This window comes from Chenopodium quinoa, unplaced genomic scaffold (genome assembly GCF_001683475.1).
Source record: "Chenopodium quinoa cultivar QQ74 unplaced genomic scaffold, ASM168347v1, whole genome shotgun sequence".
Taxonomy (NCBI): Eukaryota; Viridiplantae; Streptophyta; class Magnoliopsida; order Caryophyllales; family Amaranthaceae; genus Chenopodium; species Chenopodium quinoa.
In genome coordinates this window covers 1,088,447-1,101,531 of record NW_018744062.1, presented here as the reverse complement: position 1 = coordinate 1,101,531, position 13,085 = coordinate 1,088,447, and the positions used below count along the sequence as shown (strand labels likewise).

The window sequence follows — 13,085 nt, the reverse complement described above, 5'->3', positions numbered from 1 at the left end:
TGAATAGCTTTTGTATTGCTTGATTATTATTCATTAATAGATTGAGTATTTATACAAAACTTATGCTCATAAGATATGAAACAGTCTTCCCAAAAGATATACCATATATCCTAATGATATATTCACTAAATAATATCTTAACATAAAATAAACCTAAATATATTATTCTCTTAAATGATAATTACGGAAAATATATCACACATATATTTTCCGATATCTCATATGTCTAACAGTTCACGACCAATGATTTTCTGAATATGAGATTGCTGAAACCCAAGTTGTTTGAAAAATTGAACAACAGAATCAGCCTTTTCAAAGAATTTGAATTCAGTATTATCTCCCAATTTCCATGATTTAGTGAAGTCAGCGGAAATGGAGAGAGATTGTTGATAGGAGAAACCCAGATTATTAACTAAGAATTTAGCTAATGAGGTAGAGAATGAAGAAGAAGGAATAGGGTTACTATAAACGGTTAGAGAAGTTGATGTTGAGTACAACAATGGATGGCGCAGGAAGAAGCAGAAGCTTCGGACGCCATAGGAGCAGCTCCCAAGCTTCAACATTTGCAATGTGTTTGGTTAAGCAGCCCCTCAAATTCTAATACAGTAATACGGATGTATTTTTCACTAAAAAAAAAATACGGAGTATTGGGGTAAGGCCATAAGTGTGTTTTTCTCGATTTATTATGCCAGTCAAAGAAGTGCACTTAAAAAAATTCAAAAAATCAAGAATGTCGGTCAAAGAAGTGCACTTAAAAAAAAGTTTAAAAATCATGTAGAATATTACTATCTCCGTTTTTAAATACTTGTTCCTAGGGGTGTACACCGGTCCAAAACCGGACCGGACCTGGACCGGACCTGTTTGGACCGGGGACCTGAATTGGGTAATTATGAGGACCGGGGACCGGACCTGAATTAACAGGTCCGGTTCCGGGCTAGACCTGAAAAATCAGGTCCGGTCCAGGTTTGGACCTGAATGGACCTATTTTGTGATTTTTAGACCTGTTGCATAATTTAATAATTACATACAAACCAAAATTATTAATCACAAAAGTACAAAACTACATAAAGTCTATAAAAGTATAAAGTCCCAATTCTCAAACACCAAAAATACAAATGAGTCCACCGAAAGTACAAATGAGTCCACGAAAACTCATAACATTACATAAATTCTCTTAAGTCTCAAGTATTAGAAATACATAAATTCTCCAACGAGTTGTTTTCCCTTTGATCGCGTGATTCACACTAATGAGTCCACGAAAACAACTTCATCGTCTACATCGTTAGATTCACCACGTTGCACCTCTAAATAAAATACAATATAGAATATGTTAGAATATATTAATGATTGATAACAATGAAATAATAAATTTGGTGTAACAAAATTTCAAGTACATAAAATCATTACTACCTTTCTCTATTTCCTCTAGCTCTTTCAAATTTTCTTCCACATCAACAATTGGCACTTCCTTAGCTCTAAGCCAATCTTGTGTGCAAAGTAGCGCTTGAACCATCTTCAATACAAAAATATTACACAAATATGTATAAACAAAGTCATATTAAGATATAAACAAACTTGATTTTATAAAATAAAAAGATAACGATGCATTACCTTAGGAGTTAAAGAACTCCGAAATGGATCTAGAGTACGACCTCCCGTACTAAAAGCAGATTCCGATGCAACGGTCGATAATGGGATGGCTAGTATGTCACGTGCCATGCGATTAAGAATCACATAACGCTGACCATTCTTACCCCACCATGTCAATGCATCTTGTTCTTCCTCCTCCGGCCCTAATTGATCATTTAAGTACCTATCCAACTCACTTATCGCATACCCACTTGTCCCCTTCAATCGTTTTGCTCTTTCTTTTAGTTTCCTCACATAATCGGAACCCACTCCTTTATTATTATCAATATCCATTGGCATATTATCTCCACAATCTGGAATATTAGAAGTAGCATACATTTTTCTATATTCCTCAAATAAAGAGTAAGCGAACTCCTTCACATCATTAGCAAGTTTTGTACCCTTTTCTGGTCCATGCATGTCCGTTAGTGTCAATTCAACAATGACCATCTTAGAGTGAGGGTCGAGAAGAAGAGCAACATAAATGAATTTATTCATCTTATCCACATCCCCCCAATACTTATCAAACTTTTTTTTCATTGCAATGGCCATAGCTTGAAAATTCAAGTCCTCACTTTGTTCCCAATTATTCAACATATCATACATAGAAGCAATTTCTCCTAAACCTTTATTAGCTGTCACATAATGGGAACCAGAAATTCGTTTAGTCAACAGATAAAACCCCTCTAGAAACAAAACTAACCTCTCCACTTTTTCCCAATCTTCGGGTTCGGGAGGCCTTTCATTGTCATTCAAATCCTCTCCATCAGGAAGAGATAACCCACTAAAAACACGTCGAAACTTCAAAGTCGTTTCCAACATTATGTATGTGGAGTTCCAACGAGTGGGGACATCAAAGGATAAAGAAGATTTTGAATCTATGTTTGCTTTTTGCACAAGATCTTTGAATCTAAGTATTCTTGCAGGGGAGTTCTTAACATATTTCACAGCATTTCTAACTCTATCAATGCACACACCATGTTCTTTAATACCATCCCACACAATTAAATTAATGATATGAGCAATGCATCTAACATGAAGATTTTTTCCATCATTAATACATCCTGTTCTTCTAACCATTCTACTCAAGTGTGCACAAGCAACATCATTTGAAGAAGCATTATCAACAGTGACAGTAAAAAGTTTATCATCAATACCCCAATACTCTAAACATGCCTCAACTGCTTTTCCAATAGCCTCTCCTTTATGACTAGAAATTGGACAAAAATTTATGATCTTTTTATTTAATTTCCAGTCATTATCAATGAAATGAGCTGTAAGACACATATAATTAATTCTTTGTATTGAAGTCCAAGTATCAGTGGTCACAGAAATTCTTTGACATGTCTTAAACATTTCTCTCAATTTCTCTTTTTCACTATAATACAACTTTAAACAATCACGAGCAATGGTAACACGAGATGGAATGTGAAATTGTGGACATGCAACTTGCACAAAGTGCCTAAAACCGGGTTTTTCCACATGCTTAAATGGTAACTCATCAACAATAATCATGTGAACCAATGCCTCTCTAACATCATTCAAGTTAATAATCCTACTCCCACACTTTAATTCACCACTCTCATGTTCTTGATCAAAATACAATTTAGTTTGCTTTTCTTTGCCCTTTTCTTTTTCTATATTAATAGGATTACCGAGACATGATTCTGCATGATTTTTAACATTTTTGGAACCATTAAGATTACCATCAGCAGCAAAAGTTTTAGGACAAAACTTACATTCAGCTCGTAGTTTTCCATTCTCGACGTACTCTAAGTAATATTTCCAATACTCAGCTTTCCTCTTACTTTTTCTGTTCCATATATACTCCCGCCCCGCTTTTAGCTTCTTATCAGGAGGCAAAGTAGATTGCAATTCTTCCATATCCTTTTCAGAAAGTGGCTGTGACGTTTGTTCAGAAAAAGAAGCAGACCGTTTGGATTGAGAGCTCTCCATCTACAATATAATTATAGACAATATAAGTAATTTTAAAGTAACAATTATATACACATACCATTTTATAAAAAAATTTAAGAGCAACTTACATTGCAAGAATAAGAATCCGTGGTTCCTCCACTCCCTTGTTAGTCCTAGGCAAGTCTGCAAGAATAAGAACAAGAATAAGAACCCCTGAACTGCATACAAGTATACAACTATGTTTTATGATCTTATCAATTTTAAACAAGTTAGCCAACTCAAATCTGAATTCTGAACTGCATACAACCATGTCTTATCAATTTTGATACAAGTTAGCCAACTTATTTAATCATCTGAGTCTCTTACAAATCATGCACTACGTTTATTTATTTATTTATTTAAATTTGGCCTATCAGAGATTCAAAGGCTGTGAATCTGTGATAGTGTGATCAATTCTAAAACCTAAACCCTAAACTAAAAAAAAAACATAAATTCGAAGATAAACCATACTTGTTATCAATTCTAAACATTAAACCCTAAAACCCTAAACTTTAAACTAAAAAAAACCAAAAAAAAAACATAAATTTGAAAGAAATTCGAAAATAAACCAAAAAAGAAAAACATAAATTCGAAAACATTGAAGTAAAAAAAAGAAATTCAACATGCAAACATCAAATAATCATTATAAGCAATTGAAACATGAATAAACATATAAATTCTAACACTTAATTCATTATTTCGAATACAAAATACCCAAACATAATTAGATAATTTAGATTTACATTAAAAAAAAAATAACTTACCGAAGAAATGGAAAATCGCGCAGTAGCTGTCTCATGCGGTGGCCGGAGGGCGCCTGGGCTTCGCCTGAGAGAGTGAGGAAGGCAGGAGGTGTCGGCGGTGGGCGTTGCCGCGTTGGGCTGAGACTCGAGACAGTGAGCGTGAGGGAGAGGGGGAGACAGCCAGGGAGTTTGGAGATTGGAGTCTTGGAGAATGGAGATAGTCAGATAGCTGTTTGTTAGGGTTAGAATGAAATGAAAGAGAACTGAAGCGTCACTCAAGCAGCTTGCAGCGTTATTTTGATTTTTGAATTTTTTTTTTTTAAAAAAAAAAATACAATTTTTCCGGGTTTCAGGTCCGGACCTGAAAACCCCGGGTTTAGACCGGGTCCGGACCGGAACCGAGAACCTTGATTTTTAAGGACCGGGATCGGACCTGAATCAACAGGTCCAGGTCAGGTCCGGTCCGGATCAGGTCGGTTCAGGTCCGGTTTCAGGTCCGGTCCAGTTTTTGTACACCCCTACTTGTTCCATTTCTATATGCGCGTAGTTTTAGGAGAAATTGGAGAAAGTAATAAAATATAGAGGTAGTGGGGGTAGTTGAGAGAATAAAAAATTGTAAAAAACACAAGTAGTGGAAATGTAGAAGGAGAAAGAGTATTATGTTGGGTCCACTAGGTGTGAGAAATAAATTAATTATTGTAAAAGCTTTTCAAAAAAAGAAATTGAGCAAGTATTTAAAAACGGCCGGAAAAAAAAAAGTTGGACAAATATTTAAAAACGGAGGAAGTTCATATTTACGTATAAGTTCAAACTCAAATACTATACCAACAAGCTAAACTTGTAATTTAAGAAGTTTAATAGAGCTTTGACTAGAAGTATATTAGAGGAAATCTATACATATCATAGCATCTCTCCAAGATTATAAGGCCATATATTTGCCCACATACCTTAAGTTAAGGTAATGCAGTAATGCATGACATTCTCAACTCGGTTAAAGTAAACCTTTGCATTAAAACATATTTCTAATTCAAATTATCATTTCAAAAGGGATTGATTACTATTCTCCTCTCAAATCTCGTGCATTTGAGAAGTGGGTAATGAGAATAAATTTATACGAAATCTGTAAATTTGTAAGGAATATACTTTGTATTATGTAAACACTTTATTTGGCAATACCTGCTAACCCTCCCTTTTTTCTATCAATGAATTTTTATAATCATCCATCTCCGCTTTAGCTTTTTATATTGGTGAATATGAACATTTATCAAGAATTCACAAGTTTTAGAGAAGATTACATTTTCATAATTGTGATGATATTTAGAAAAAATCACACTCGAAATTATACTTATAAGTTACAATTGCTATTATTATGTCCTATCAAATGGGTTAAATGTCTTTCTCAAAAATGAAGTATTGGAAATAACCTAAAGTCTAGGGGAAAAATTAGAAATAATAATCCCAACTTTGTCTAATTTATATAGAATAATCCCAACTTTCGTTAATATTGGAATAATCCGAACTTTAGGGGGTCTTCTTTTTCTTCAATCCCAAATATTGGTTACCGGTTGAATGGGTTAATTATTATTTTTTGATTAAAAATGACACGTGTCACAAATTAATTGGTTTAAAAAATTTAAAAAAAAAAAACAAAATTTAAAAAAAAAGCCACCCAAAAAAAACCAGAATATCACCCAACTCTCCACCCCTGCTCATCGGAACCCCCCTGACCACCCACTTCCCTCTCCCTCTGTCGCCGGGAAACTGAGCAGCCCAACCGCATTACCACCGCCGCCACACACAACACCACTCTTTGCGGTGCAATTGCAACAATAAACCCCAAAACTACAATTCCCCCTCACTCGACCCGAATCCAACCCATACCCAACCACCTTCGTCCAAGCCATACCCAATCACCTTCGGCGTAGGAGGAGGGAAATCATCGGCGCTAGGGGAGGAGGTATTAGCGGCACAAGGAGGGGGAATTAGAGGCGTAAATTGCTTGATTTTTGGGGTGGAATTGGGTTTTATTGGTGGTTGGGTGGAAGTTTCGGGGAAGGGGGATGGGGGTTTAGATGGTAGGCCGGAGCGACGACTATGGTGGTGGTTTCGTGGGGGTCCGACGAGGGTTGTGGTTGGGCTGGCGGCGACTAGGGTGGTGGTTGTGTGGGGGTTTGACGAGGTTGGGCTGGTGATTTAAGTACAGTTTGATTATGACTATGGTGGTGGTTTCGTGGGGGTCCGATGAGGGTTGTGGCTGGGCTAGCGGCGACTAGGGTGGTGGTTGTGTGGGGGTTTGACGAGGTTGGGCTGGTGATTTAAGTACTGTTTGATTATGACTATGGTGGTGGTTTCGTGGGGGTCCGATGAGGGTTGTGGTTGGGCTGGCGGTGACTATGGTGGTGGTAACGTGGGGGTCCGACGAGGGTTGTGGCTGGGCTGGCGGCGACTAGGGTGGTGGTTGTGTGGTGGTCCAACGAGGTTGGCCTGCTGATTTTTTTAATAAATTTTGGTTTTTTTTTTAAATCGGACCAATCAGAACTTGACACGTGTCAAGTGACCTGATATAATAGGTCATTGACTTTTGTTGACCGGTTAAGGATTGAAGAAAAAAAAACCCCTAAAGTTCGGATTATTCCAGTATTAACAAAAGTTGGGATTATTCTACATAAATTAGACAAAGTTGGGATTATTATTTCTAATTTTTCCAAGTCTAGGAAGGTCATTTGTCTTCATGCCTTTGGGCACACTTCAGTACTAGGAAGTCTCTCCTTAGAGCATTCCCAACAATGAGCAAAAAAATGCTCATGAGCAAAACTTTGGGTGAAAGTAAAACAAAAATGACTTACATCAATGAGCAAAAGTAAAAATGCTCATGAACAAAATGAAAATTGCTCATAGGATGAGCATTTTTTAAGATGAATAGTAATCATGTGGGGTCCACAATGCAAGTAAAAAAAGAATTAAAAATAATATAGTAGAGAGAAATATAAGAGGGTATTAGTAAAAGTAAGAGAGAAGATGTAGTAGAGAGAGAAAATAGGGAAACATATTTTTAAGAATCATTGGTGGAATAAAAATATGATCACAAAAATACTCATGAATTGAAAGAGAGAGAAAGTGGGTAGAGAGAGAATGAGGAAACCAATTTTTGCTCATTGTTAGGATAAACATAATCTGTAACGGAGGTAGTATTTTTTCAAAATAAATTGGGGTACAATTAGACCTATCAATTCAAGTCAACAGGTCGAGTTTGGTCAAATTTTGGATTGTTTGTAATTATTTATCTTTACAAATTATGATATATTGGTCAAATTGAGTTAATTTTGGGTCACTTGTATCGAATCGGGTTGGTTTAAGTTCTCTTTGTAAAGTCGATTAAAAATTGACAAGTTTAGGTCAATATAACTTTTTACAGTGTTGTTAATTATAGATATTAATTTAATTATTAAAATTGTGCAATGGCCACCATAATAAAACAAATATGTTAACTAAAAACATCGAGAAAGTATATAACAAGACTTTATTGATTCATTTAAGAACAAAATAAAACATATGATAGGTTTTTTTTTTTTTTTTTTTCAATTAAAAAGGACAAGGATTATTATTACTTATATAAATATAAATGCTCTAGATTTAGTGCTTTGTCATACAACCACCGTCATTGTAATCATCACAGCATTTCTTTTGAGTGTTATAACATGTGAATTCAAGATGGCTCGCAAATGTTAAGCTCTACTTTTATAGATCCATTTCCATTGTCAAAATTATTCAACATATCCTTGAGTGATAACTTCAAATTGTCTTCACCGCCATAAATAGTACCACCTACACATTATTGAAAGAAAAAAATTATTTATACGCTAAGACGATTGAATCTATATTATAAATTTTAATGGCATATTTCTACTATGGAGTACTGAAATTTATGGAAATTTAATTGGTTTTAATTTGCTTCGAAATAACTTGACCCAGGTTGAATTTTGGGTCAATAGCAGATCAAGTTGAATTCGGGTTTCGTAGAGTTAACTCAGGAATGTGTTTTTCTTATGTTGAGTGTGTACATTTTTTTTATATGCGAATGTTGAGTGTGTGCTTGATATAGGTACTCGTAACTAAATCTTAAGTCAATTCGCATGTCACGTGATTTTGGTCGAATCAAGTCATTTTTTTTGTTGGCCGAGAAGAGCCCTATCGGGCCGGAACCTCTCATAAGTTCTCTCAGCCCGAGTTAACAGACTAGGCACTTTAAAAGTAACGGGAAAAGGGTAAGGGCTAGACACTTTGAAAGACTATTTGGTCTATTGGTAACCATTTTCATTAGATTTATTATTATTTTTTTTTTTTTTGAAAGACATTAGGTTGGTTTTAATCTGGAGTCAATTAAAACCAACCATTCACAGTATTAAGCCTAAAACAAATCAGTGGCATTGAAAAACTATTAACATCCATTGAAAGAACAAAAGGATTCGAGCATTAGAAAATTTAACATCATGATAACCAAATTAGAATACGCCACCCACTACAAACAATAACATAAAGACTAGAAGCATTCTGCGCCTTCACCTTTGTGATAGTTTACGAGGACCAAAAGCTTAAGAAAAATCTCTTATTACGCAAGTAGGCTGAGTAAAAGCCATTGAGCCTCTAGCATTTCATACACAAATATTTTACGTGCTAAGCGGGAGGAGTCGGCCTCTCCTCAACATACTTAACATTTACCTCACTATAAGAACCAAAAGAAACCATGTCCGCGTCATCATGAATTCACGAGTGACCTTAGTAGCATCACATACATCGTCCCCCCAGTCTAATCTCATCATCCAGAGCAATAAAGGAATTTGTTACATGAATAAGTTGTTCTGAGACTATTATCTGCTATAATTCTTAGTAGGTTAAAAGCCTTCCTTTTTTACTACAGCAACAATATATTGCTTAGGCCTAAAGAATCCTAAATACAAGTACCTTTTTTAAGGAGCTCAATAATTATCAGCTGAGTATCCTATATTATAGAGCAGTTCATGCCTTTGACCGACTTCAATGATAGACCGCTAATTGACTGCAAATTACACAATATATCTGTTCAGACACTGCTTACACAATATATTACAAGGCAGTAGCAATATTTAACCGTAACCGTTCAGGGACTCCCACCAAGCAAAACTTGATCTAGTGGTTGTGAGATGTCAAGCTTTCCCACTAGAAACACTTTGGAGTAGGAATTCCCTTACCCTTCCACCCCCCCCCCCCCCACCACTTCCAAAGTGCCTAGCCCGCTAAACCAGGCTGGGAGAACCTGTGAGAGGTTATGGCCTGTTAGGGCCATTCTCCTTACCAACATACAAAAAAAAAAAAAAAAAAAAAAAAAAAGTTCACCAGCACCCCTCACAATCTTAAGTCTAGGATCACTGCCCCTGCTCCCTAGCATCGAAAATTAAGGTTAGGTAATTATACTCCAACAGGCACAAAACAAACATCAAGGCTATTGATATCAAAGTCGATAGTCTAGCGTTTTACAACTTGGCTCCATAAATTTATAAAATAAGAAAAAAAAATATTTAAGAGAAGGAAAAAAAAAATATTTACGAGAAGGAAAAAAAAAAAAAGGTCCCATTGACAGTTTTATCTCTGTTTTCACAATCAATTGGATGATTAGCCCCAAGGACATAACAAATAGCAGAGAGCAAGAAATTAACTTCCTTTTCAATATCCTCAACCTCAACTTTGGCTAAATCATCTAACCATGTATTTTTGTTATCATAAATTTTATACAAGTTAACAATCTACATTCATATTACCACATCAAATTTCAAACCAGAAAAAACAGGGAATCAGAGTTGTTACCCATCTCGTGATCCATCTTTTCGCCTCATCAATGAACTGATTCCACCATCTTTGTCTGGGAAAGCCATTCAGGCAGCATATTCCACCAATTAGATGGCAAACCATAGTCAAATCATATTGCATAGCTCCCTCATTACCATGAGAGAATCAATTTGCACAATAGTCACTTGGGACGATCACAAGATCAACACTGCAATCAAAAGGGTTATATAGTATCTATATGGAACTAACATAGATCTTAAGCCTTCAAAAGCCTAAATGTAAAGACTGAGCTACTGCTACCAGAAGCCCTAAGACATGTAGCAAATAAAACAGAGTTTTTCACGTCATTATGTAATGTAAAGAAGACACCATGTTTTGTGTTTTTCAAAACTAATAAACTAATTTTGTTACGTCACAGAGTTTCAATATTAACAAGTCAAAGGTACTGCCACTGGAAAAAGAACAGAAGCAGTATAGGTTTCACAAGTTAATAAATGTCACTGCCAGCAACTTCAAGATTTGCTAAGCCAATACTTTAAAATTGCATCTAAATCACACAAAAGCTAGAAGTAACATAATAGCACTGCAAGTAGTGCCTAATTTTCCCTAAAAGGTATAATACTAGTAGGGAAAAGAAAACAGTGAATAAGAGATATATGTACCTCATATGAATAATAAATCAACACCAACTTCCATCAAGAATCACAGTCCACAAACCATAATAATTATTTGTTGTTTATACTTAGAACCAATTGCTTGGAGTTCCTAAGTCCAAACCTTACAGAAAAAATCTATAATCAAGCTTTTAATTTAAAGCAATACAGCATACATTACACTTAACTTCTACTCAGCAAAACAACAAAAAATGGCATTGCAATGAAACCTTCACAAATATAATGGTTTACAGCCTTTCCTAGTTCATTTCCAACAGATAGTTATGAAGGCTACTCAGAACAAGGAAACGATATTGCGAGAAGATTGAAAGTTAATCTGATAAAAATAACAAGGTTATCATTGCCTGATGCCATATGCACTGACTAACATACAGTAGCACTAGAATTTGATGACACTTTTAAGATTAGCTTTTACATGTTACCACATTGAGCGACCCTACTGTAGAGCTTGTCAGCTGAGCATAAACTTCATTGACTTCCTCAAATAGAAGAACAAGCCTTTTCAAAAACACAGACTCATTCAAGATGGCAGCACTTGGAAGAGAGTAATTCATTTGTATAAGACCTTTCTGTAGTCTGAAGATTACTGAAGTCAATACTCTTTCTTATAATCAAGAGTTGTAACATCAGAGCAATGCAATCAGTTCAGTTCCAGCAAGAATGCGTGGTAAATATATCAAAAATAAATATCACCTAATACATTGCACTCTTATCTAGAAGCAATGGGATTTCATGTCATCTTTGGAAATCCTCTTCCAGTGAGTGACCCTACTGTAGAACCTGTCATCAGAGCGTAAACTTCATGCACTTCCTCAAATGGAATAACAAGCCTTTTCAAGAACAGAGGCTCATTCAATTTGGCAGCACTTGCAAGAGAGTAATTCATTTGTATAAGACCTTTTTCCTTCAAAACCTGTAAGACTCTATGCCTAGGCAATAACCTCTTCTCAATGCTACAAGTGAATAAACAGATATTGGATACCAGAAATTCGGGCTTAAAACCCAGCTGGTTCATCAAAAAATCCAATCTTGCCTTGATCTTTGCCTCAGCCGCTGTCAAGCACATAGGATTTCGTCTTATCAATGTATTAACATCAGATTGAGTCCATCCAAAGCTCTTAAATATTTCACATTTATCCTCAATTCTCTTCACTTAAGCCACTTATCAATTGAAGGCCATAATTGAACATCGAAGAGTCTCGAGAAATCCCAATTTTTTCAACCCGACTCAAGTTATCTTGAAACAATTCAGTCCTCATTAAATAAGGTTTAGGGTGACGACAAATTTCTTTCCGGATTTTGTCAATAGGAATGCTGCAATAATTTTGCAACAATTCAATATTGAGAATCAAATACTTAGCAGAGATTCCAATATAGATTGCATTTAAGCGCTTGAGCATAGTAATTACATTATCATCACTACCCAGAACAGTCCTAAAAGCATGAATTGCAGGACCAACCTGTGTATTCAAAATTGATGGGTTCATAACAACAGTTTGAACAAGATCAGACCCAGAAATACCAAATTCATTAAGAAGCTTAACTTTGGGAATTAGGGTTTTCCCAACCCTAGCAACTAAAATCCGCGGAAATCGACAAACAATTTTCCTAATATCAGATTGTTGAAACCCAAGTTGATTAAAGAACTGAATTACAGAAATAGCATTTTCAACAGTATCAAATTCACTCACCCTCGTCGCCCCTACAGCTTGCCGCGTCACTGCGAGCTTAGCGGAAGTAGAGTGAGATTGTTGGGAAGAAAAACCCAGAGAATTGACCAATAAATTGGGCAAAGTAGAAGAGAGAGAATGCTTACCTTCCTTGGTTGATGTTGAGTACAACAATGGAAGGCGCCAAAAACCAGGCAGATAGGAGTACAACCCTCGGACGCCATTGTTGATGCTTCTGCAACTGCACCCAATTTTTATCATTTTAGGAGTATTTTGTGGGAATTTGCTTTGAAATACTTTGTACTTCGTATGTTATTGTGTGGGTCAATAGCAAATGGAGTCAAATTCGGGTTTCATAGGGTTTAATTAGGATCGTCTTTCTCATGTAAGTGTGAAGTATGTGTTCGAAAATCGATATACGTAGTAAGTAGGGGTGTCAATTCGAATGATCGGATCGGGCCTGATATAGTCGGGTCGGGTCGGGTCAATTTTTATAATAAAGTCATACTAATTTTTTATGTCTACGCAAGTCTAAATCTGAGTCGGATATTTTTCGGATCGGGTCAGGTGCGCTTTTTACACCTCTAGTA

The 13,085-nt window shown here is 35.9% G+C and overlaps 1 protein-coding gene across 1 annotated transcript; it reads right to left on the bottom strand.

Annotated features, from left to right (window-relative positions):
- Window positions 1-8,290: 8,290 nt before the first annotated feature.
- LOC110690691 lies at window positions 8,291-12,860 on the bottom strand. Its single transcript, XM_021867562.1, has 2 exons — window positions 12,642-12,860; window positions 8,291-12,545 (listed from the first exon to the last, which is right to left on the bottom strand). The coding sequence occupies exons 1-2, from the start codon at window positions 12,754-12,756 to the stop codon at window positions 11,965-11,967; spliced, it is 696 nt and encodes a 231-aa protein (XP_021723254.1). The 5' UTR covers window positions 12,757-12,860; the 3' UTR covers window positions 8,291-11,964.
- Window positions 12,861-13,085: the final 225 nt, after the last annotated feature.